General features: G+C 41.3%; 3 protein-coding genes across 5 annotated transcripts; all 3 read left to right on the plus strand.

Moving 5' to 3' along the window:
• The first annotated feature begins 649 nt into the window (after nucleotides 1-649).
• On the plus strand, nucleotides 650-14,528 carry slain1a (SLAIN motif family, member 1a). 3 transcript variants are annotated; one of them, XM_080290596.1, is made up of 9 exons: nucleotides 650-801; nucleotides 3,506-3,642; nucleotides 7,091-7,207; nucleotides 8,707-8,817; nucleotides 9,015-9,164; nucleotides 11,446-11,781; nucleotides 12,520-12,708; nucleotides 12,849-13,191; nucleotides 13,650-14,528. In XM_080290596.1, exons 1-9 carry the CDS (start codon nucleotides 788-790, stop codon nucleotides 13,723-13,725), a joined length of 1,473 nt encoding a protein of 490 aa, XP_080146722.1. In that variant the 5' UTR covers nucleotides 650-787; the 3' UTR covers nucleotides 13,726-14,528. The 3 variants fall into 3 exon arrangements, with proteins under 3 accessions (XP_080146722.1, XP_026001171.2, XP_026001173.2); XM_026145386.2 differs by lacking the exon at nucleotides 650-801 and adding an exon at nucleotides 1,580-2,151; XM_026145388.2 differs by lacking the exons at nucleotides 650-801; nucleotides 12,520-12,708 and adding an exon at nucleotides 1,580-2,151.
• A 714-nt stretch (nucleotides 14,529-15,242) lies between these two features.
• On the plus strand, nucleotides 15,243-16,471 carry LOC113008168 (uncharacterized). The gene is made up of 3 exons (XM_026145391.2): nucleotides 15,243-15,423; nucleotides 15,533-15,696; nucleotides 16,028-16,471. The coding sequence occupies exons 1-3, from the start codon at nucleotides 15,403-15,405 to the stop codon at nucleotides 16,260-16,262; spliced, it is 420 nt and encodes a 139-aa protein (XP_026001176.1). The 5' UTR covers nucleotides 15,243-15,402; the 3' UTR covers nucleotides 16,263-16,471.
• A 1,841-nt stretch (nucleotides 16,472-18,312) lies between these two features.
• Nucleotides 18,313-20,374, plus strand: kbtbd7 (kelch repeat and BTB (POZ) domain containing 7). Its single transcript, XM_026145708.2, has one exon. It carries the CDS (start codon nucleotides 18,457-18,459, stop codon nucleotides 20,326-20,328), a length of 1,872 nt encoding a protein of 623 aa, XP_026001493.1. The 5' UTR covers nucleotides 18,313-18,456; the 3' UTR covers nucleotides 20,329-20,374.
• Nucleotides 20,375-23,282: the final 2,908 nt, after the last annotated feature.

Consider the following 23,282-nt stretch of genomic DNA (forward strand, 5'->3'; position numbering starts at 1 on the left):
TTATACAATATATTATCATAAAATCATCTCATGTCTTCTGCACTGTTTGGTTAATTTAGTGGGTTCAGGAACTTGATTTGGGTTACGGTCTTCACTTATGTGCAAAAATATTATGCTTTCATATTTTATTAAGACTTTTTATTGAAGATTTTGGGTTTATGTTATTAAAAAAGAAACATTACATCGATTTTATATATCCACTGTATATTCGATACATATTTTAGTCTTCAACATCTTTTCTGCATGAGATATGCTTCTAGCTTTGCCATGCAAATCAATTAGCCCAACTAATTTGTATTCAAGAAACTATATCATATTTTATTTTAGTGACATAGCCCATAATAAGGACTAAATTATGCTAAATTTGAACTTCTAAAGAGGCCGAACATTGTAATGACAGCATCAGACAGTTGCTGCAGATTTATAAGTTGCATATAATGACAATCTCCTGTTAGTACTTCAGTGGATGAGAACTGGTGACTCTGGAGGTCATTTGAGTACACTGAACTTGTGGTCATGTCACAAAAAAGCAGTTTGAGATGATTTGTGACATGGCACGTTATCCTGCTAGAAGCAGCCATCAGAGTATGGATACACTGTAGTCATAAAGGGATGTCCACTTTTGGTGATCCATGCAAACTGTAGGCTGAGCTTAACGAGTGACACCTGGTGTGGTCTTCTGCTGCTGGTCTGACACGTTGCGCATTCGTTACAATTTCTGACTCCGCCATCTGAATACAAAAAAACCCTGAGACTCATCAAACCAGGCAACATTTTTCAAATCACTATGGTGCATTTTTGGTGAGTGTGTGCACCCTTTAGGTTCATCACGTTGTATATTCAGAGATGCTCTTCTGCATACTTTGGGTGTAACGAATGTTTGTTTCAGTGACTGCCTTCTTATCAGCTCAAAGCAATCCGGTTATGTTCCTCTGACCCTCTGACATCAACAAGGCTTTTTGACCCACACACGTTTTGCTCACTTCCACCATTTTCTGTAAACACTAGAGATTGTTGTGTGGGAAAATCCCTGTAGATCCGCAGTTTCTCTAATACTGAGACTAGGCTGTCTGACACCAACAACCACGCCAAATTCAAAGTCACTTAAATCTCCTTTCCTTTCCAATCTCATGCTATGTTGCAACTTCAGCAGGTTGTCTTGACCATGTCTGCATGCTTAAATGTACCTGCAAACATAACTGCATTAACAAGCAGCGAAACGGGAGTACATATTGAAGTGGTTGCCATTGCTGTAGCTACTTTTTTGTTATTTTTAAAAAAAATAAATGAGTATTTTTTTAAATGCCCCCCCACAGTTGTACTGGGCTACTTATATTGTTTGTTTGTTGTTGTTGTTGTTGTTGTTTGTTTTGTTTTGTTTTTTTGGGGGGGGGGGTCGTTTTTTAGTTTTTTTTTTTTTGTTTGTGTGCAAGACCGAAAGTGTAGCTTGAGAATAACATTCAGGTTATCCGCTCTGTGTGTGCCTATAATAAATACTTCCTCAGCAGTGGTGCGATGGGAGTTGAACTCCAAGCTGCTGACCAATCAGATGGAGCCTGTGCAGTCATCCCAGCAGCAGCAGCATCATCAGTGTGTATCTGTGAGAGTGTGTGTAGCAGCTTAAAGGGGGGAATCTGGACACCCTCTCTGAATAGAAGAGGACCCTCTGCAGGCAGGCCGTGCTTTATTTTTCCGCCCATCTCAATGTGTTTTTTACCAAATGGAAGCAGAGGTGTTGAACCCCCAGATGATGGCAGACGTCAATGGCAACAATAAAATTACCAGCGCGGAGCTCGAGGTGCTCAAGCTGCAGGAACTGGTGCGAAAATTGGAGAAGCAAAACGAACAATTGCGGACTCGAGCGAACGCTGTAAACAATTGCTCCATCGGCCCTCATCTTCAGACCTCGTTGTCGTGTCTGCACGGGGGTACGGCGTGCGCGAGCGACAGCTTCTCTGCTAAATATGACGTTTCAAGTGTCCCCGCACCTCGAGGCTCAGCGGAGGAACCTTTCGCCTATTTTCAGCCGAGCTCGGCGTCTCCTGATGCCGCTGTGGAGGACAGCGGCGCCGCTGGAGACACGACTGTTTTGGATGAGGTTGAGATTTTGGACCTCAACGTCGTGCTCCCCGTCTTAGAGCCTGATAGCTGGTAACTGCTCTGTTTATGTCTACCAGTTCATTACATGCCTTGTTTGAATTTACAGTGAAAGTCAGTTTCCCCCTCTGTTGGTCTGACCCTAATACATGCTTCATGGGCCACATGACAGTGAACCAGCCATCATTTTGAGGCAGTGTATGTCATGTATCGTATGTATTGATTGCATCTGTTTTGGTGGAACAGACTTACAGACTCTGGCAAATAGAGTGACTCTTACACGAGGAGCAAAACAATAAAAACCAGATCTGACACAAGCTTTGGGCATCCCAGCATGCACTGTGCGTGCAGCATAGGTATCTATTCAGAGTAGGCAGCGCTGGATGAAATTAGAAACAATGACCCCCCTTCAGCCTCTGATCAAACAGCTCGGCTTTGTGTGTTGTGTTCAGCCATAGGCTGAACTACTTTGAAGCACAGGCTGTAGACTAAGGTATCTGACTGCTGAACCGTTTCCAGCTTTATGTATCTGGTGTGACGATGTGGAAAATGTAGCACACAGCTGAATGCAGTGCTGATGAGATACAGTTCAGCCGCTGTGCTGGTATAGCTTTACTACATTTAACACAATTACCCTTCCACCCCCAAGTCAGTGTAATGCTGTGGCCTAGTTGCTGGAGGGGAAAAAAGCCCAGTTCTGTCTGGCAAGTTTTCTTTTCCTTAGATATTTAGCTTCAGGCCGGGAACCTAGTATACTAGGATTTACAGGCACACACACAGTGACAAACGTGCAATTTCTTGGGATTTATTTAATTTCTTTTCTGGCTGACGATAAAGGTCAATTAAATTATTTTCACTCATGGTAGAGGATGAGGTGAGATGGAGGCAGAAGATGTGCTGTGGCGATCCGTAAAGAAAGAAGAAGAAGAAGAGATTTGCTGATAAATAGGTTGATAATTTCATGTACTACATAAAAATAAATTCCATCTAATTGATCATTGACTAAATTTCACAACAGAAAAGATAACATTGCCATTTGCAAGTCTATGCATTTGGTCCGTCCATTTTCCGTTTCAGTTCCAAGTCTGGGTCCCAGAGATTCTTCCCATGTTGTAGAAGCTTTTAGGGCATTTGGTTGGCATTTGGATTGTATAAAAATCACACAGCCACAGTGGTTTTATTTCACTGGGTAATAGCAGCTGAGAAATGTTGGGGCTGTAAAACACACTCTTTGAGATCTTGAGCTGCTATTTATTTTCTTTGCTCTCTAGCAACTATTTTTTGATTGCACTGCAAATACACAGCAGCCCCGAGTTAATTTATCATCTGTGTTTTGTGTGTAAAAAAAAGAACATGGGCTGCCTGTAAAGGTGACAAGATCTAACAGTTTTTTTGCTGCATTTTCCAGGCTGTATGTGAGTCCCAAAGCTAAGCTGCATGGCCACAGTTTCCTCAGCCCTCTCCAGTGGTGCAGGCAGGTACTGGACCACCCGGGGCCTGAGGTGGAGCTCGCTAAAATGACCCTCTGTCACAGACTGGACCAAGGTACAGTGTACTTAGCCCCAGGTGTGGCCACATCCGCCTCGCTGGCTGCTGAAATGTGATCATAAGCTGAAAAACACTTCACACAAAATGTTTCCATGTGCAGCAGAATTTCTTCTGCAGCGTGTGAACCGTGGGAGGTTTTCACTGCACAGAGCTCACCGGCTCCAACATTTCACTCGCTCTCTCTTTAAAGTTGTGAGTTTTACTTCACCCTGTGTTCTCAGTGAGTGGTTATTTTTGGAGTAGCAGAGGACTCACGTGTACACATCTCAGGCTGTACTTAAGATCCACTAAAGATGAAGATATTTATACATGAATTAAAGAAAGATCACCTTGGAAGAGCTTGATGTGTGTTCATGAAAGGCTAAACCCTGTGTTCACTGCAAAATAATGCAGAAATAATTATAAAGCTTTCATTAAGTTATCATCATTGCACCATCTGAACCTCTAATAACAGCCTGATTTTACTGGATTTTATGAAAAAAGTATATTTTAAGTGATGGAATTTTTACATTTTAAATTTAAATACAGGTTATAAATAAAAATAAAGTATAAAGTGTAGCCTGCAAAATAAATTATTAAAAAAACATATTTGATATACATTTTGCGAGACTTATATGTCACCTAATTACCTATTTTCATGAGTAACTCATAACTCAATCCACTCATAGTTTTCACATACAGCATTATGAGAATTAAGCATGAAACTACGGTATTACAAATATTGTGCTGTATGAGATTTCATAATGGACGATCCAGTCTTGATCTGATTTTATCTTTTCCTTTATCTGTTATATGATCATAACAGTTTGATTATTGTGATTATCTAGAATCGATAAATCTGTTATTATTGTAGCTACTTAGTCTTTGAATCAAATGGCGTTTCCGTAGTGACAGTAACTATGATATTAAAACATAGACTATTGATCTTATATTAAAAGCATGTATATTAATAACAATATGCCCATGAGCACATTAACAGCCTTTCAGTTTTGGCCTGTGCTGGTCTATATGCTTTATGGCTGTTCAAAGTAAGATGACTACATCTCACAGCCTTAAATTTTCTTTCTCCACAGCTTCTTCTGGGAAAAAACATTCCCATAAAACACATGCTGATTTTAACTCTGTCACTTACATATATGTCGTACAGCTGTTGTCACTTTCTTGAATGATGAACTAGTATCACAGGTATGTCTGCAGTTTGCGGCCGGCCTGATTGAATCACTGCAGTTTCATACTGATTCTGAGTTTTTGCCAAATCTATGAAAACCTGCCAGATCTTCTCTGCCAACAGCAAACAGCTCATTCTGCTTTTGACTCTTGTTTCGTGTTGTTTATTGGATTGGATGATTGAAGTCTGAAGAAACAAGACATACTGACAGCTTAACAATGTATTCATTTAACAAACAGGGGCCTTTGTAGCATGTATAGGAAACATACACGGCCACAATAGCCTTCCACCTCCTCCTCACATGCTGGTCACCAGCTTTTCACAGGCGCAACCTACATACTCAGCTGTGCTGCTCAACACACAAATGCATTTTTCTTGCAAATATGGCAGCATTTAAGGGGAAATAAACAGACTTTCCAACAGTTATCGTCAAGAAGCATTGTTACAACAAAGAAATAGTCGACCAAACTCAAATTTCCTTAGTTTTTGTGCTAAATGTATATGTTAATACTGTTTTAGCAAAGTCATTGAAACAAAAGTTGTTTAAGGATTAGATGGTTGAAACCCAACTTAGTTACCAACAATATTACTGCTGACAATGACGGTGCATTTTATCCACCATTGCTTTCATTTTAACACGGTCTCTGTCATTATCCTCACAGTTTTTGTTTTACTAACAGCTGCATAACCTTTACTCGTGGCAGACCAAAGCAAAGTCTTTGCATGCTATAATATCCTTTTCTCTAAGCATGTTTCCACTAAGTGGGGCAAGGGGTTTATTGAGGTTTCAGAAATGATAATGGGACATATGTACGAGCTAACCTAAATCCAAAATCATTACGGCTCATATACTTGCGTGCTATTAAATATATATTTGCTGCTGGGCCCAGTTTCAGATCTGGTGCTTTATAGTTTCTGCTCTCATGCATGGGGATATGGTTACCATAGAAACATGCTTACATTAAATGGGTTGTCGAGTCAGATTCGCTCAGCACTCCCTGCACCAAGAGCCTGTGCAAGAGACTCGTACTTTCAAAGCTCTATATGCTGCTCACCTGCGTGCTTTGACTTTAATATCCGAAAGAATTTCCTGTGATGGAATATTTTCATATTAATTGTGGGTGGTCTCCACACTGTGACCTGATAATGCATATTTGTTAGTGTCTGTGTTGATGTTTTTTGGTGTGTGTTTGTGCCGTTGACGGTTCTCTTCTTCCTTTAAAGCTGTATTCGGGGAAGGCTGGCTCTCCTCCTCGGGGTCATGAATACATCCTTGTATTTGAGAGCCAGCAGCCATTGTTGGTGCAACTGGCTGTGAATGCTAGTTTCATCCAGTGGAGTTTGAGCTTATTTGTGTCAGGAGTGCCGAACGCTCCACTTTGTCAGGTGTAACCCTCTCAGACTACCAATCAGACACACTGAATGCACGTTATGTAACCAAGCTGAATTTACTCACTGCTAGTTGGCATTAATTAACAAGAATAATAGTATCATCCTCTAAAAGTGTACCCTGTAGCTAGGGTTTTTTATATTGCAACTAATTGCTTTAATGGCTATTTATCAGAAATTAATAGATATGACAGCAAACAATCTGGTAACCCAAACCCAAATGCTCTTAGTTGCCGTTAATAAAGTGCATGTTAAGTGTAAAGTGTAAAGTGTGTGTGTTAGTCCCCATAGGGAAATAGCTCCTCTGCATTTAACCCATTCACCCAGTGAAGCAGTGGGCAGCCACCAATGCAGCGCCTGGGGAGCAGTGTGTAGGGACGGTACCTTGCTCAGGGGTACCTCGGGGTACCTCAGGGTAGCCGTTCAGTGGAGTCGAACCCCCGACCTTCCGATCATGGGGCCACCACTCTACCTACTGTGCTATCCCTGTTATTGTAGTGTTGAACCATAAAATGAATAAAGTAATGAAAATCACATTTAAGGACTATAAATAAACCGTGTACACCAAAAAAACTAGTTCATAGTAAATCTAATTCTGATTTTGGGAATGGGTTGTAGCCTACATGCACAATCCCTGCTTATCCTGAGACCTAGCCAAAAGATAACTGCGGTTTAGCCCAATAAGCCGCAGTGGTAAGCTAAACCTCGTCTTACTGTATGAGCCTCTTCTGTCCGAGCTCAGACATTTGCAAGGTCAGTACTGATCTGCTAGAAGCAGATTAACATTTGGCCAGAGTGTCTTAAAATATATAACCCATGTACTGTATGTTTGTGCTACATGCTAAAGCAATCAGACTAACATGCCCTTCCCTGCAATCCTGTCTCTAGCAAAGCGGTGGCGAGGAGTGTCCTCCGTTCGTCCGTACAGCTGCATAGAGGGGCTCTCCACCCTCAGCTGCCCCATCCTGCCTTACACTAAACCTGCTGCACTAACCGAGTCCTCAGGTAACACCAATACACATCTGATTCCTGCTAACCACAAAACAGACACTCTTACATCTGGTAGGCTTAGTGGGTCAGTATGTACCTACAAACTGAAATCACTAAACAAACTAATTTGTTAAATGGTAAGTTTCACTATTTAAAAGAGCCATTATTTTTTTGGGGGGTGGGGGATTATTACGTTTCTTATTATCTCATTTGTAAGCATGCTGTCAGAGTTGGCCTGTGGATGGAAATGAAAGTTTATTGATTGGTTCCCCGATTTGGCCCAAACTGAAATCTCTCAAAAACTGTTTGATTTGATGATCTTCTACAGACAAAGATGAATCCTAATGGGTTTGCACATTCACACACATACATAGCCAGTCCACTGGGTATTTAACTTACAATATAAAGTGCCTCGAGGTGACTGTGATTTGGCCCTTATAAATAAAGATGCTTGGAAGTGATTTCAACAATGGTACAGTCATACTAGATGAAACAGTCTTTGGAGACTGTGGCACGATCAAAGTGTACAATAAACTTGAACATGAGCTCATTGTTTTTGAAATGGAGACGAGGACCACGACTGCAATTAGTTGAATTTAACCAGAACACAGCCAGCGGAAACAAGTCCTCTATTGCAAAGTGACACCTTGCACACAGGATGGCAGTCTGAGACAGGTTGCCTCCCACCAGACCTTTGCAGTTGACATTCCTCTGGTTGCTCAGAAGTTGAGGGAGTTGCATGCTCTATGCATCTAGGGCCAATCCATTGGTTGAAAGCAAAAATTATCAGTGCAATCACCAGGTAATTGGATGTTGCCATCCAGGTTTTACTCTAGTGCGAGTGGGCGATAATGAAACATTAAAAAAACAGTTTTCTTTTTTAAAGAGTCATTGTAACTTAATTAATTAGTTAATTCGAATTAATTGAAGCATGCTAACATAGTGACACCTTGACGGTAATGTTTAATCTCGTTTCTCTTTAAATTGGGCAACTTTTGCAAGGTAACTCATCTCTAACCCCTTGAAAACAAAATCTAACAACATCACAAAACAAAGCAAATGACAGGAAAAAATTCACATAATGCAAAAGCTAAAATTTTGCATTGGCAACATTCAAAGCCTTTTAGCCTTTAGGGCGCAATAATCGTCATTGCTCGTATTAAAACCGTTTCTGCTGACCTCATAGTTGTTGTCTCATCCAAAAGTAATAACAACATCGAGCCAAAAGCATCTGTTGCTTCCAAAATGCTTTTGGAACTCGCTACATAACCCAGATTCTTAAACAACCTGCTCCTTGGAGTTTACAATCAGATTACACCAAACTGCAGGGAGGAGATTATAAGGTCATACCCTCAAACAGATGGAGGCAAGCACTTTCAGACTCCACCAGAAGACAGCTCCTTCAGCTCGTTCATCTGTGTTCTATATTAACACAAACAGCAGAGAGTGCAGGTTAGGCTAGTCATCAGTGATTGAATTTCTTCTCTCTCGTGCTGTGATTTTCTCCTTTGAAGCTCCGTTGCCGTCATCTGGTCAGTCCTATCTCCAGCCGAGTCTCCCTCTCAGGGCCAGCTGCAGCCTCGCTGACAGAACACCCACCTTCCTGTCAAACTCCACTCTCCACAGTAAGAAATCACCCGCAACACGTCTCCTCTGCCGTGTCATTAATTTCTACAGTTTCATCAGGTGTGAGTTACCATCCATCTGCGACAGTTATGTACACATAAATTTCACAACTCAGAGACGTGGTCAGAGAAATGCTTTGAAAGTGAATGTTGGGATGTTGACGTGCATGTTTTTGTTTTTGTTTTGTTTTTTTTAGACGTGGGCCGTCGGCACGCGGCGATTACCCCTCAGTCTTCCCTGGACAGCGAGGTGGGTGTGTCAGAGCTGGAAGATGACTCGATCTCCATGAGCTACAAACTGCAGGACATGACAGATGTGGAGGTCATGGCACGACTTCAGGAGGAGAGTGAGTGGACTGTTTAGATGTTTCATACAAAATGTGAGGGAAAATAGGAGAAATTTGAGGAAACGCTGCTACAGATAGAGGTCGTGATGGGTTGCAATGGTATTGTCAGATTGTGTGTGTTTTGTCCACTTTATATTCCGACATAGAAATGTGGTCGGTGGTTTGAATTATGGCTTACGCAAAGGACAGCAGCTGCTTGCAGAGGCACTTTGCTAGGCTTTGTAGAACTGTTACAGCAAATAATTGAATGAATTAGAAAAGCAAAATCTAGGAAACTGTTAATGTTTCTAGACTGCTCCTCTTAATTTCTTCTCATCTCTGCTAATAAAAATGATATAAGCAGAATGTTTTTCGAGGCATTTGAAGCAGGGAGCCATCGCAGCCAAAATGTTTACCAATGTGTTAGAAAGCGTGGGCTACAGTCGAGAAAAGGAAGGCAAGAAGTACGACACCCGACGCATAGCGCACTCCTACGCAGAGCTGCCTCTACGCCTGTGCATCACAGGACTGGAAAACAGCTCTGCACAAGTGCCTGAAACTGTGTGAAACTGGAAGATCCCTGAACAAAACATCACAGTCACATCATAATAACCATCATATAAGTTACTTAGTGATGGAGGAAAGGAAGGTAACTTGGTCAACTTGAGTAAAATACCGTGCATTTAACTTGTTTGAATTTTGGGTTAAATGATTGGTATGAACTAACCGCACATATATAGAATGCAGTCAGAATATATGGATGAATGAAATCTTTATTTTGAACATTTAAGTATCAAATGTTAATAATTGAAAGAAACTCACACAAGAACAAAATAAAAGACAAGTATTATATTATTGTGATGAAACCCCATTGACTGAAATCCCCCAAATATCTACCATTTCCTGTTCACTTCCTTTCCCCCTATTTAATTTATCATATATTTGTGTTCCTGATTATATAGCCTAATATTTACATATGCACTAGCTATAAATACATATACATATCTAAACACAGTCTCTTTCTACATGAATATATACATATTCATGCTGTGATCCATGATTATATATCTGCACCTATCTAAAAATATAGTTTTTTATATACAATTACCCATAATAATTTTACAATGCAGCCATTATATCAAACTGCAGTCAGAATATCCAGTCAGTGTCACAACATAGAATTTAATATTTAACACATTGCTTCATCCACATAATGCTCTATATTTTTATAACCCTTCTTCTCTTCTAAAATATTAAATATTAAGTAAGGCAGTTTGTTTACAAAATAAACATTTATTATTTGCATCTAGATGGCAGACATGGTCTGAAAAGTCTGCCGAGAAATCTGAAAACTTGATTGTGGAAAAGTGTGACATTTTGAAACATTTAGAAACACTGCTCATAGGAAACTGATTAACTGACCCTTTGCCAAAGCAGTATGTGCCAATGCTGTCCTTTTATGAGATTGAAAACACAGTTGGAGTTCATGTCATCCAAACATAAGAGAATATTTGAGACGTATGAATCAAGTCTTTCGGTGTTGATTGGACACCAGCAGGTACAGTGATAGATGGCATGGAGCTGCAAATCACTCTTGCCTCAGCATAAACAGTCCTTAATCAGACACCAACTGTCACACTGAAGTTCTTCTCTACGTACCTGCAGCCACCCACAAATTTGTTGTAAGGCATGAAAATTGTTTGACATTGCTTTAAACACTAATGCGTGAACACTTCTATATATACACTACAGCAGGGGCCCCCAATCCCAGTCCACGAGGGCCGGTGTCCCTGCAGGTTTTAGATGTGTCCTTGATCCATTACAGCTGATTTAAATGGATAAATTACCTTCTCATCATGTCTTTAAGTTCTCCTGAGGCCTTGTAATGAGCTAATCATGTGATTCTGGTGTGTTGACCCAGGGTGAGATCTAAAACCTGCAGGGACACCGGCCCTCGTGGACTGAGATTTTTGTGTTTGTTTGACAGCCACTCTGGTTGTAAACAGTAATGCACTGCCTTGTGGAGAGACTGGAAAAGATTACTGTGCAACATTGCCAATAAATGGCTGACACTAACATAAATGTTTGACCTTTACGAAGTTGAAAGGAAGTGATATCTTGATGCGCTTGTGTGCTATTAAATTATGCAGGACATTTCAGAATAAACTTCTCTATATCAGTCTGGTCTGCCGATTCAGTAAGTGAATAATGAATGAGGGGCGCCTCCAGAAGGAAATGTGTCCTATACCACGTAGGGTTCGTGCTTTCCTCGGACAAATGCATTGATTTGTCGCCCCTGTAGGCCTCCGACAAGACTACGCCTCTACCTCAGCCACAGCCACGGCCAGCCGTCGCAGCTCCAGCTTCTCCTTGCACACCCTCAGGCGCAGTCAGATGGATCTCGAGGAGGAGGACGAGGAGGACGAGGGTTACGACCAGCTCCCACCTCCCCAGCCTCGACTGTTCCGCACAGGCTCTATGCAGCGGGGCAGCCTGCCCCACTCTCACACCTTCTCCAGTTTCAGAGACTGCAGACGCAGCTCAACCACCCATCAGTTTTCACTCAGTGGACACTCCCAGTACTCTGGACCCTCTAGCCTGATCACAGAGACACAAACAGTATACACAAATAGCACAGGTGAGTGACCTGATCTGATCTGGGAACATGTCTGATAGAGGACTGTTAAAAACTCAGTGATCAGTCAGTATCTTTGGACTTCCAGTAGACCACACTTCTTGTTCTATCAGCATGTCAATCTTTATAAATGCTGAAGAGATTTTAAAATCTGATAAATGTTAATCAGGTGATAGCTAAGTGTTTCAAGATTGCATTTCAGCAAATGCAATCATTTTGCTCTTCACACACTGTTTATCTGCATGCAACCAAGGCCCGCTCAGATGTAATTAGACTAAAAGAGGAATGCAAACAGAAAGCTATTAAAGCACAGTTGTCCCTTCTCTACAGATTGCGTGTCTTTATATGCAGATATCAGTCTATAGAGATAACTGCATGACTGTCTAAGACTGATACTGCTGTTACTTTAAGGAGCAAGTATTAGACTTTCCCCCTCTTTAAAGTCCTAAGTTCAATTAAGTCAGTATAGATAAAAGAATAGTGCAACATTTTGAGTGGACCACAAGAAAAGATTCATTCATTAATGGATATGACGTGTCATTCTGCTTAAATTTAAAGTGTAAAACTAAGATGTGTTTCTACAGGAGAAAATGCTATGTATTAAATATTTGCTAAAAGCGCTTACTTTCATATTCACCAAAATGTCCCCTAAAAAATCCTAAAACTTTGAAAAGCCAAAAAAAAAAAATGCTAACTGGGCACCTGCAATACCTGATCAGCTTTGTTGATGTTGTTGCATAGACAAGCTGCGAAGAAGCATGCCCAACCTGATCCGAGCTCCCAGCATGCCTAGTGTCCCCAGCATTCCATGCCTGGCTTCCCCTGTCAACCCACCCTCCCACGGTCCCTCCTCTTTGCCAACGATGCCCTCCCTCCGGAACAGCCAGAGCTTTGACTCATCGAGTGGGCTTGCACGACTTCAATCCTCCAGTAAGACGCCTGTTTTTATGTGTGCGAATGATCAAAGAAAGGAAAAAATCACTTTTATAAACTGTTAACGCTCAGCCTAATGATGACAACTAAAAATCTAGGGATTGCAGTGACACTTTTGCTTCACAATATTCCTTCAGTTCCTTCCCCAGGCCAGCTCAGTCAGCGAGTCCAGAGTGTCGGGAGTTTCCCTACAACAGCGCGACACACTCTAAAAGCGACAGCCTACGTAAGCCCCACAGTCCAGCAGGGACCCACCTCCACCTCTCTGTCCACCTCTGCCAGTCTGAACTCCATCTCCAGCAGTGCCGCGCTGCCTCAACCCCTCAAACCCAGCAGCAGCATTAGTTTGCTGCCACAGGCCCTCAAACCCACCAGCACCAACCAGTCAGCTGTCCCCCGCAGTTCCCTCCCTCGGCCAGCCTCCTTCATAGGAACAAGTGGCGTTCCACGTCCCAGTAAAATCACCCAACCCACGCGCAGGTAAGCACACATATGCTAACTCCTTTGGGTTTAAAGGAGAACTACAACAACATGAGTACTGACGAGCATGTGCAAAAAGGCACTTGATAACTTCAAATTTAGACCTGATGAGAAGGTTATCTCAGGGGATCACCAGAGGTGGTAAAATTCATCCTCTGATGACAGTAAAAAAATAATTTTCTGAGCCATGAATTGGTTAATCAATTGAAGTATATGATGACAAACCTGGTCAGACTATTAGTGTTTTCAGCATGTGGGTGAGTGGTAATGTAGCAATCTTTAGGTGTGGCATCGGTGGTTCAATGGTAGAATTCTCACCTACCACACTGGATTCACAGGTCTGATTCCTGAAACTTTTAAAAGAAACAGACAAGATTCTTTGTGGGATGATGGATCTTTTTATTTATCTTTGATTAACTTATATGCTTATATAATATTGGGTTTTTTTCTGTCTGCAGTTTGCTTACTCCTCCAAAGAGCCTGGCTGCTCTGAGTGCCCTGAGGGACGGCAGCTGGAAAGATGGCTGCTACTGAACCCAAATAAGCTGAAATTTGAGAGGTGCACAGGGTATCGCTGTGTAGGCACCAGCTGATTTAAAATGTCTCTTTCAGCAGGTCTCTAGACTTGGGCTGCGACCTGTGAGAGTGACAGATATCATGAATATAAGCACTACTCCTTGCTGAAGGACAAAGTGAGGACTGTTGAGCGTGCAGGTCCAGCAGGCTGGATCTTAACCTTGACTTGACACACCATGAAACAACCAGGCAATACTCTGATAATCAGCTGTTAAATGTGAAACAGATCCTCTCTGATATGTGTTTCTTGGTTTGTCGTTGTTAATTCTTGCATTGAGCAGAATAAACGTCTCTCTCCAACCGAAAGCTTAGAAAAATATATCCCATGCTTTTGTACATGCTTTTAATGATTTCATATGATTAGTTTCGGAAGTACTATTTTTTTCAGGCTGTGGTGTCAGATATGAAGTTGAACCTGAAGTTGGAATTTTGTTACTTCCCGTGCCTGTAAAAAAAAAAAGTGAAAAAGAAGAAGAAGTAATGTAATTTATGTTAGTTATACTTATTGGCTGGACCTTGCAGCACTTTGGATCAGAATTCTGATTAACACATTCAGTATTAGATCCATTAATGACCTTGTACACACTTTATCTTTTGTTTAGTTTCTTTTTATTTAATGTTTACATTCAATTCCGAAATGTTCTTTGATAAGCGTAACTGCTGCAGTGATATTGCACAAGGAGCCCTCATGCTTTTAATGGATGGCAAGAAATTAAAGAGGAAGTGAATTTTTAAAGTGAATAAAAGCATTTCAAAACGTTTTTTCATTCTTCTTCATTAAAATTGTTTGTAAAGAATCGAGGGGGAAAATAGGTAAATTGCAAAAGGGGAAAGGGATTGCAGCCAGTGATGAGCTGTGGAAACCCTACCAGGAGCATGTTGCCCACGAAGGCATAACTATAGGCTCTCTAGGACACAGAAACGCCTCAATTCTTTTTGTTTTTATGTCTGAACGCCTCCAGTTGTTTTGAGCATCTCCCACTAGTACGAGATGCCTGAGCAGACCAAGGAAATTATGTCTCCTGGCTGGTTTGGGAACAGGTGGCTGGGGACTTAGACTTCTGCCCCCCATGACCTGGCCATCGAAAAGTTGCGAAGGGATGGATGAATGGGGAGTTGTAGCTCTACTTACTGCAGTTCAAACTCTATGCCTTCTTTAACTCAGATATGACTCAGCTTAAAAGCATTTGGAGTAATGGTGGTCTAAGGGTGAAACCATATTCCTGTATTCTTCCCTAGTAAAAATACAATACTAAACCAAGTTCAGTCCTATATTCCTTCAAGTGTAAAGTATATCTGAATGCTAATATCGCTGATATTATGGAAGCTACTGCTCAAAAAATAAATGTAGAATTCAGTTTTAGCACATTACAGTTAGGGGGTTTTGAGGTTTTGGAAGATTCACTGTGGCAGCTGTTAGTGTCACAAGGTGGTCACAAAGTGACTAATGTTTAACAAGTGAGTATGTTGATTTTAAATCTCCAGAGTAACACTCAAACACGCCCTACTTTAACATACTGTACCTCAGGAAAGGTGACTAAAATCTCTTATCTTTTATCTTTTGCACAAAATCATTAAACCAGACCTGAAGACAGATATTGAGTGCACAGTGCTGACCTTTTGGAGTTTTTGATAATGCCCAACAAAGCCCAGGAGGTATGTCTAATCTGCTTTCTTCTGCACTTTTGCGCAGATCATTTATACTAGATCGTTTTTCTCAATGGAATCCCCCTCCCCTCTTTTTTATTTATTTTTTTGCCTACAGGATGCTGTGATCAATCTAAAGACGCTGCAGGAGATTTCCAGGCAGCTTGGTTTTGAGTGGACAGTTTTGGCATATGAGCTTGGCTTCAACAGAACTGAGATAGGACGCTTCCACGCCAGCTCTACAGAGAAGAGTGTCCAGGCCAAGGCCATGCTGGAAAGCTGGTAAAGTCTGTGTGTATACTTTTGAAAGTAGCATGTGCTTTGTTTAGAAACTGGTGTTTCTAAATCAAAAGGCAACATCTGTTTATCTTAGCAGTGTTTAGTCCAATTTTATACGTCATCTGAAATCATTGTAGTCTTAAGAAATTGAAGCAGATGCCCAGCAATCTCATGTGAGAAACTTAAATAACTTATTTGTGTTTTATCATGGTCACTTGGGCTCTCTAGACACTCTGTCACTTTTATACAGTTCTTTTTTTTTTGGCTTTTTATACATCAGTGAATTTCTCTTCTTTCCATGAAATACTTTTTAGAGGTCCCTCTTTATTTGCAGGTACGAGAAGTCATGGGACAAGCCAAATAAGACCAAGCTGCTGCAAGACGGACTGGAACGAGCTGGCAGACGGGACCTGGCTGAGAGACTGCATTGCCTTCACTGGGGTCACCAGAAACTGAGTCAAAGGGTGGAGCTTCCCTCTGCCTTCCCCTTCCTCATCACAGTCCACAGGACCATCGACAACCGAGACGCACTACGTAAAATCAACGACCTAAGTCGTAGATTCACTTAAACCTGGGTGAAAACGCAAGTAGCTGTGGCTATGTCTGTAATTTGTGTTCTACATGTGCATATGTGATACTGCAAAGAAGCAAATGGACTCAGAGTCAATTAACCAACAAATCATGATATATGCTACTTTTTGTAGTGCAAGAAATTAAAGCTTTGCAATAAGGATAAAGGCTGTCTTTGGAATCCTAAATAAACTTTTGATTTCAAAAAGTTTATTTATTTTAATTGATGTACAAACGACAAAGGTCAAGACAGTTTATGTGGATCAACTGTGTATATATGTTGTTATAGTTGGCTACAAAGAGCACAGGTGTAAATGGAAAAGTCTGTAGTAAGGTATGGCTGATGGGACCATTTTAAGGAGAGATAATTATTGGTGGATATGTATACTGCATTTAAACAAACATCTGACCATAAAGGGCCAATATGCACATGTGGCTGAATGATGCATATACTAAACTGCAGTGCAAGGGACATGATTTTTTAATGATGGTATGAATATATTTCATATTTTTTATGCATAGTGTCTGGCTGTCACATATACCACAGAGAAGAAGCTCTAATGTGTTACAGCAAATCAAATAAATAGCCCATGCCAGACTATAGAGACTTCAGTATTAATCATAAATGGGGTTTGGGGAGTTATTAAGCATTAAATTAAAATATTATAGTTTTATAGTGGCAATATGTGCTGGACAACTATCTAACTGAGAGCAGGGACTCATAAAACACATTTATTGATTCACGCTGAGAGTTGGATGAAAGGATGACACCACAGATGATGATACCGCCTTCACCTCAGCTTAATAATCTATTATCTATTTTTAGAATTTAGTTTACTAAACTTCTATTAGTTAGTTTATTAACTAATTAACACACACACACACACACACACACACACGTAGAAAAATATTTAGTATACACATCCAGAAATGCATATACTATTATATATTGTACATATATTTATTAGTTTCAGATGTAGCCATTCTTGTATTTTGCTTGTTTACATTATTGTATTTTGCACAACTCTGTTGCTTGTGAAGCTCGCACACAAGAATTTCACTCACATGTGCTGTACCAATGTACCTGCACATGTGATGTGACAATAAAAGTGATTTGATTTGATTTGATTTGATTATTATCTGAGGACAAAATGTAAAATTTGACTGTAAAAGGATTACATTAATAATTTTGCTTAAAGGCAGTAAGGACTGAGACCACGTGAGCAATTAGAAATAATACATAAGGATTAATTGAAGATATGGTAATGATATAAAAATGAAATAACACAATTACATAAAAATACAAATAAACATATAAGAAATATAGATATATTAAGATTATTACAAAATAGTATTAGTTTCTAAAAATATATATATAACACAATTATATAAAAATACAAGTAAACACAAAAGACATAGAGGTCCATTGTTTAATTTCCAGAATTATCCGCTTTAGCAAAGGGGAAAGTAGTGGGAGGAACCATATTATGTTCCAATCAATCAAATTCAGTTGACCCAGTTGCACAAACCAATCAGAGGGCACTCTTTTTTAAGCAAGGTTGTATGAGTGCGCAACGAGCCAGTGTGGAAGTTAATCAAAGAAGCCTTCAAAATAAGATTTTTTAAATTTGTTTAATTTGATTTAAAATACTAATTTGCGTATTTTAAAATGAGATTCGTGGTCAAAATAGAATATTAAAACCCACCCAGAGCGTATAGCACTGCTTAAAAAGATGAACTAAAAGAACGCGCGATATCTATACGTACAACTGTACTTTATTGTGGAAGTTCTTCTCGGAATATGTAGCTCAAAACCTGGCCGTGTTGACGTTTGTGCCAGCTGCTACACTCAAAACAGAAAACAGCAACGAGGAGGAATTTAGTGAAAATGAACGTTATCGGTAAAGCAGCTCCTTGGAAGTAGTGTGCGGGTCTTTTTCTACTTTGACCGTGACATTATGCTCATTTACAGGCCGACAGCTGCCGGATTTCAGACATCCCGGCGACCGTTCAGCTGTTAAATCGCTGTTGCATTTATCCACACTGCTTATGTTTGATTTTCACGTGTAAACGGACGTGTCATTATCAGAGCTCGGGGAACTTGGCGTTACCGAGCATGTTTACCGCGTCACACGGTGCTTTTTGAAACACTGGCCGACGTGAAATAGCTAACTAATCGCTTAAGTTGCAACAATGGCCTCGGCGCTGAGTTGCTTCAGTGGTCCCGAGGTGCTGGAGGACGCCAATCACGCTCGGGGTTTGATGAACGGGTTGAAGTTGCTTTACGATTGCCGGCTGCTCGGGGACGTTACTATCGGAGTTGAGTATGAAGAGGAGTCTTTGGAGCACAGCGGCAACCCCACCAGAGGTGCCATCGGCCAACTTTTCTTCTGCAGCCGCAACGTCCTGGCAGCTGCTAGCCCCTACTTCAAAGGCATGTTCACCGGTGGGTTAAACGAGAGCGTGCAGGAAACTGTGGTCATCCGTGGGGTCGATCCTGAGTCTATGTCCGTCATCATCGATTACTGCTACACGGGCAGGGTGACCATCACGGAGAGTAACGTGCAGAGGCTGTATGCAGCGGCCAACATGCTCCAGCTGGAGTACATCAGGAAAGCTTGCTCCAGTTTCATGACAAGGAGACTGGACTTGTCTAACTGTGTGGGGGTACTGAAATTTGCTGACACCTATGATAACCCCGAGCTGAAGGAGAATGCGCAAGCTTTCATTGCCAGGAACTTCGGCCTGGTGTGTAATGGGGGGGATCTTTGCGAGCTGGACCTGAAGCAGCTGAAGGAGTTGCTGTCTCTGGACACCCTGGATGTGGATTGTGAGAAGAAGGTGTGCTCGGCTGCTCTGCAGTGGATCGAGGTGAACGCAGCACAGAAAAAAGAGGATGCGCTGCAAGCACTAAAGTGTGTCCGCTGGAACTTGTTCACTGAGAAGGACAAGTGTTACCTGGAGAGCCTCATGGCAAGGCCTTTCATTGAGAAATACCTGGCATCATTTTTTAACAAGTCCCCCGAGGACGGCTGTGTCATGTCTGCTACTCTGGATGTGCCAAAACACAGAATAGGTGTGAGCGCAAAAGAGATGATCCTCTTCTTTGGCCTACCTAATGACAACATAATGTGCTGCGACCCATACTCGGAGGACCTGTACTTCATGGCCCCTCCTTTAGAGGATCTGAGCAGTCAGGATTACAAACGCTCCACCATGGAGTCCTTAATCGCCTGTGCCACCCCTGAAAACAACTTGTACTTGGCGTCCCACCTCTCGAAACACTTCTGGCTTTACAACCCTGTGCTCAACAGCTGGCAGGAGTTGGCAGAGAGGCCACTGGGCAGAATACATTCTGGAATGGGCTACCTCAACGGGCATGTGTACCTTCTGGGAGGAAGAAACCCGGTGACGGATGCCAGACTGAAGGAGGTGGAGTGTTACAGCGTCCAGAGGAACCAGTGGACGTTTGTGGCTCCTCTGCCTCATTCTCTGGGTAAAATGCAGGTGGTAGCCCTACATGACCACTTGTACGTGGTGAACAAAAGGCGAATGCTTTGCTACGATCCCAAGAGGAACCGCTGGCGCCACTGTGGGTCGCTGAGGCGAGACAAGCTTCACAAGGCCTGTGTGTTCCAGGACCAGATTGTCTGTGTGTGCGACATCCCTGTGGTGAAAGCCTACAGCCCCACTAGGGGTGAGTGGAAGAGGCTCGGCGACATTCCCATCGACAGCCGAGCTCTAAATTATCAGGTGATCCAACACAACGGCAAGCTGCTCCTCCTCACTCAGACTTTACTGCAGCACAACAAGAACAGAGTCCTCATCCACGAGTACGACCCGGCCAGGGACACGTGGAAGAATATCATGGCGGTGTACGTGTCCACGCTGGGGCCCGTATGTGTTTCAACGCGTGTTTACCCAGCGTGCCTTAGCTCTGCCCACAGCTTCTCCACAGAGGAGGACGATGACAGTGGCTCCAGTGCAGACTGGGATTTTGATGGGCTGACAGATGCAGATTCAGACTCTGGCAGCTCTAGCTCATTCTCTGATGAGAACTGGTAGTGAAGTGTGTTGCAGTGTCAAAATTAATTAAATTATTGGGTTTTTACAGGTTGGTTTTGTCTAACGGGGAGCATTGAAGTATTTATTCAGTGTTAAAACAGTCAGGAGAAGCACAGGTTGTTAAAAAAATATTTTCATACGTGTGATCAGTAATGTTAATATTGGGATGCATAAAACCAGAGAAAATGTTTACTGTGCCTCTTTCACAGCATTTCTGCTGGGCAAATACAGGGGTTACTAATTGGGAATAATTGCAATAATTGCTGGAACTGAGCCTTCACTTAACGCTTTTCCTGGTTCAAAAATGTCAGAGAATCTGTGGGACTACACTTGATCCATGTGGAAACAGAGTGTCAGTGAAAGTGCAAGTGAAACAAAAGTTTAAGGAGTAGAAAAGGGGGAAAAAAATTATGGATTAGCAGTAGTGCTTTGCGTCTTTTGCGTGCAACACCTAAAGGTTTCACATGGATGCCACATCTGTAATGCTTTCGTCACATGCTTCCTGAGGCCCTTCTCTCCTAGCTCGTAGAGCCTGTGAGAGATTTGTCCACGTCAAACTCGAGCTGAGATATTCGAGTGATGTCGCTTGACAAAGCTGTACCAGAGAGCTACAGAAGAACCTAAAGCTCTACGAATGTGCCCACTAGTACTCCTAAGTGGAGAGCCGCTGTTAAGCTTTAACATTATGTTACATGAAGAGTTATTTGGGTAAGCCTTTTCTCTTTAGAGTGAATAAATGAGCATGCAAGCTTAAGATCAGCGTGAAATCATGGCTTGAGTGTTTGTCATATCAGACATCTCAAGTGCCTCTTGTTTATGACTATGAACGAACTGGTTATGAACTGGGCTTTAAAATTTATGGTCCTTTTTATGTAGTTGATGCACACAGCGACATCACACACACACACGGGCGGTGCTCCAAAAACTGCTGCGTGAAGTCTAGGAGCCAATGTACTGTACACTCTCAGGTTTAGCCCATTTGCGATGACAGAGGTTCCTTTTTAGATGTAGTGCGATCACAATGTTTTGGTGACAAATGGTTTTGTTTGAAATCACAGAGTGTATGTGTGTTTTCTTATCTATACTTTATTTTTAATGTGTGTGTTGCAACAGTTTTTTTTGGGGGGAGGGGTTTTGAGTATTGCTTGGGTGTGATGATTTATCTGCTTGCCAGAAGACTGCAGAGAAGCCATTGTCCCAGCCAAGCAACCCCTACGCTATTTGCACTTACTGAGATAAATGGTGGAGATAAAATATTACATATCCTCATCAGCAGAATAATGAATCACACAAAAACAATGACCATAAAGTTGAGTCAGCACCTCTGAAAACACTGAAGAGTATAATCATGAGTGACTCTTAGTCAGGGGTTTTTATCAAGCAGTTTTGGGAGTAAAGGGGGAGGAACTGTGGGTAATGACATGCAGCGAAGGCATGGTAGAAATAGAGCTGCTGGTTCCAGAGCTGGGTTTACAAAATAAACTGTTAAAATAGTGGAGTCCTGACTGTCTCTCTGATGAATAATGAAGTTTCTTGAAGTAGATGGGGTGCTTGGCTGTGGATTATAAAGCTGTTTTTGGTAAATGTGTCAAATAAACATCAGTGTATGCTGCAGAGTTACAAGTGTGTATAGTGCTGAGTTTTACAGAAGTCGTATTTATTGCCACTGCGTGGTGAAACTGGAAGGTTTGGGTTCTGAAGAGTGTTCTTGTGAGTATTGTGAGTTTAATATGGTGCAAAACAGAAACATGGTTCTAATTCTAGGAGGATTGAGTTTTAATAGAAAAATGTGTCATTAATGAAACTAATGGTAATACTTTTTTTTTATGAAGACATTCATGATGTGTTGACTGATTGAATTGCTACAGAAAAGCAGAATGATTTTTTTTTTTTTTAAATAAAAAATCTTATGTTTGTATTTATTTGAGACTCTCTGTTTAATGGATTTCCATTGTTAGATGTTCTCTTTGTTTTGTAAGTTGTACAAATTTGTATGAGGTTAATATATTTGTGCTCTTGGAGGATACCTACTGAAGTGTTTGTGGTTGAGTGATATGTCTGTATGTAAATAAGTATAATAGCATACATGATTTTAAAAATAAAAATTTATAGATTTAAAAAAACTTTTCTGAAATATTTTGTACTGACTGTGCTGAAGTCTTGATCCACCCCTCATTTCTTTTTTCCAAGTAGTTAGACTTTCTAGTCTCTTTTTTTTTTTTGTAAGTGTTTTTTCTAAGAAATAGCGGAGGGTGGGTTGTTGCTGTTCCTTGAAGGCAAATCGGGATTGGAGAGATTGGCTGCCATGAGGTCATTCTCAAGGAGAGGAAACAGAAAAAAAATCGACACAACTGTGCTGTCATTTTTGTGTATGGCCAAATGACATAAAACCTGGACTGAAAATCTGTGTCTTGCGAAGTGATGGATCCAAATTTGACATTTTTCACTCAAGTCATCATAAATATTTACAGAGGAGATCAGGAGAGAGGTATGACAGTGAGCATCTACATGCATCTCCAAAACACAGTGGAGGCTCTAAACTGGGGCTGTACTTCAGCCAGCGGTGTTGGGGGTCTAGTCAAAACTCATGAAAGTAATTATGACTGCAGTAAAGCACCATCAGATTTTTATTGGAAAGTATCTGAAATACTGACTTTCAGACTTGAATTCGTCTATTTTTTTATTTTTATTTTACCACTTATTCAATTCAAAATAGGATACAACCCCCCCCCCCCCCCCCCCGAATAATTCAAAAGAAAGGAAAGGGGAAAATAATCTCTAACCATATTCCACGTTACATTTTTTAATTGTTCTTTTCCTCTAGCAAGTTCTCTATCGGATCTCTACAGAATAATGTGTACAGCTAAATAACACAAGAATTTGATGAATTGCTTGTATTCTGCACGTAGCCTAGTACATAGGTTCAAAGGTACTCTCCTTTGGAGTCTCGCGAT

This window comes from Astatotilapia calliptera, chromosome 16 (genome assembly GCF_964374335.1).
Source record: "Astatotilapia calliptera chromosome 16, fAstCal68.1, whole genome shotgun sequence".
NCBI lineage: Eukaryota > Metazoa > Chordata > Actinopteri > Cichliformes > Cichlidae > Astatotilapia > Astatotilapia calliptera.

Coding starts and splice junctions, on each gene's coding strand:
- slain1a (XM_026145386.2), top strand. CDS start 1,721: ATGGAAGCAGAGGTGTTGAACCCCCAGATGATGGCAGACGTCAATGGC. Junction 9,165..11,445: donor GGCACGACTTCAGGAGGAGA/GTGAGTGGACTG, acceptor TCGCCCCTGTAG/GCCTCCGACAAGACTACGCC. Junction 11,782..12,519: donor AGTATACACAAATAGCACAG/GTGAGTGACCTG, acceptor GTTGTTGCATAG/ACAAGCTGCGAAGAAGCATG.
- LOC113008168 (XM_026145391.2), top strand. CDS start 15,403: ATGCCCAACAAAGCCCAGGAG. Junction 15,424..15,532: donor TGCCCAACAAAGCCCAGGAG/GTATGTCTAATC, acceptor TTTTGCCTACAG/GATGCTGTGATCAATCTAAA. Junction 15,697..16,027: donor AAGGCCATGCTGGAAAGCTG/GTAAAGTCTGTG, acceptor CTTTATTTGCAG/GTACGAGAAGTCATGGGACA.
- kbtbd7 (XM_026145708.2), top strand. CDS start 18,457: ATGGCCTCGGCGCTGAGTTGCTTCAGTGGTCCCGAGGTGCTGGAGGAC.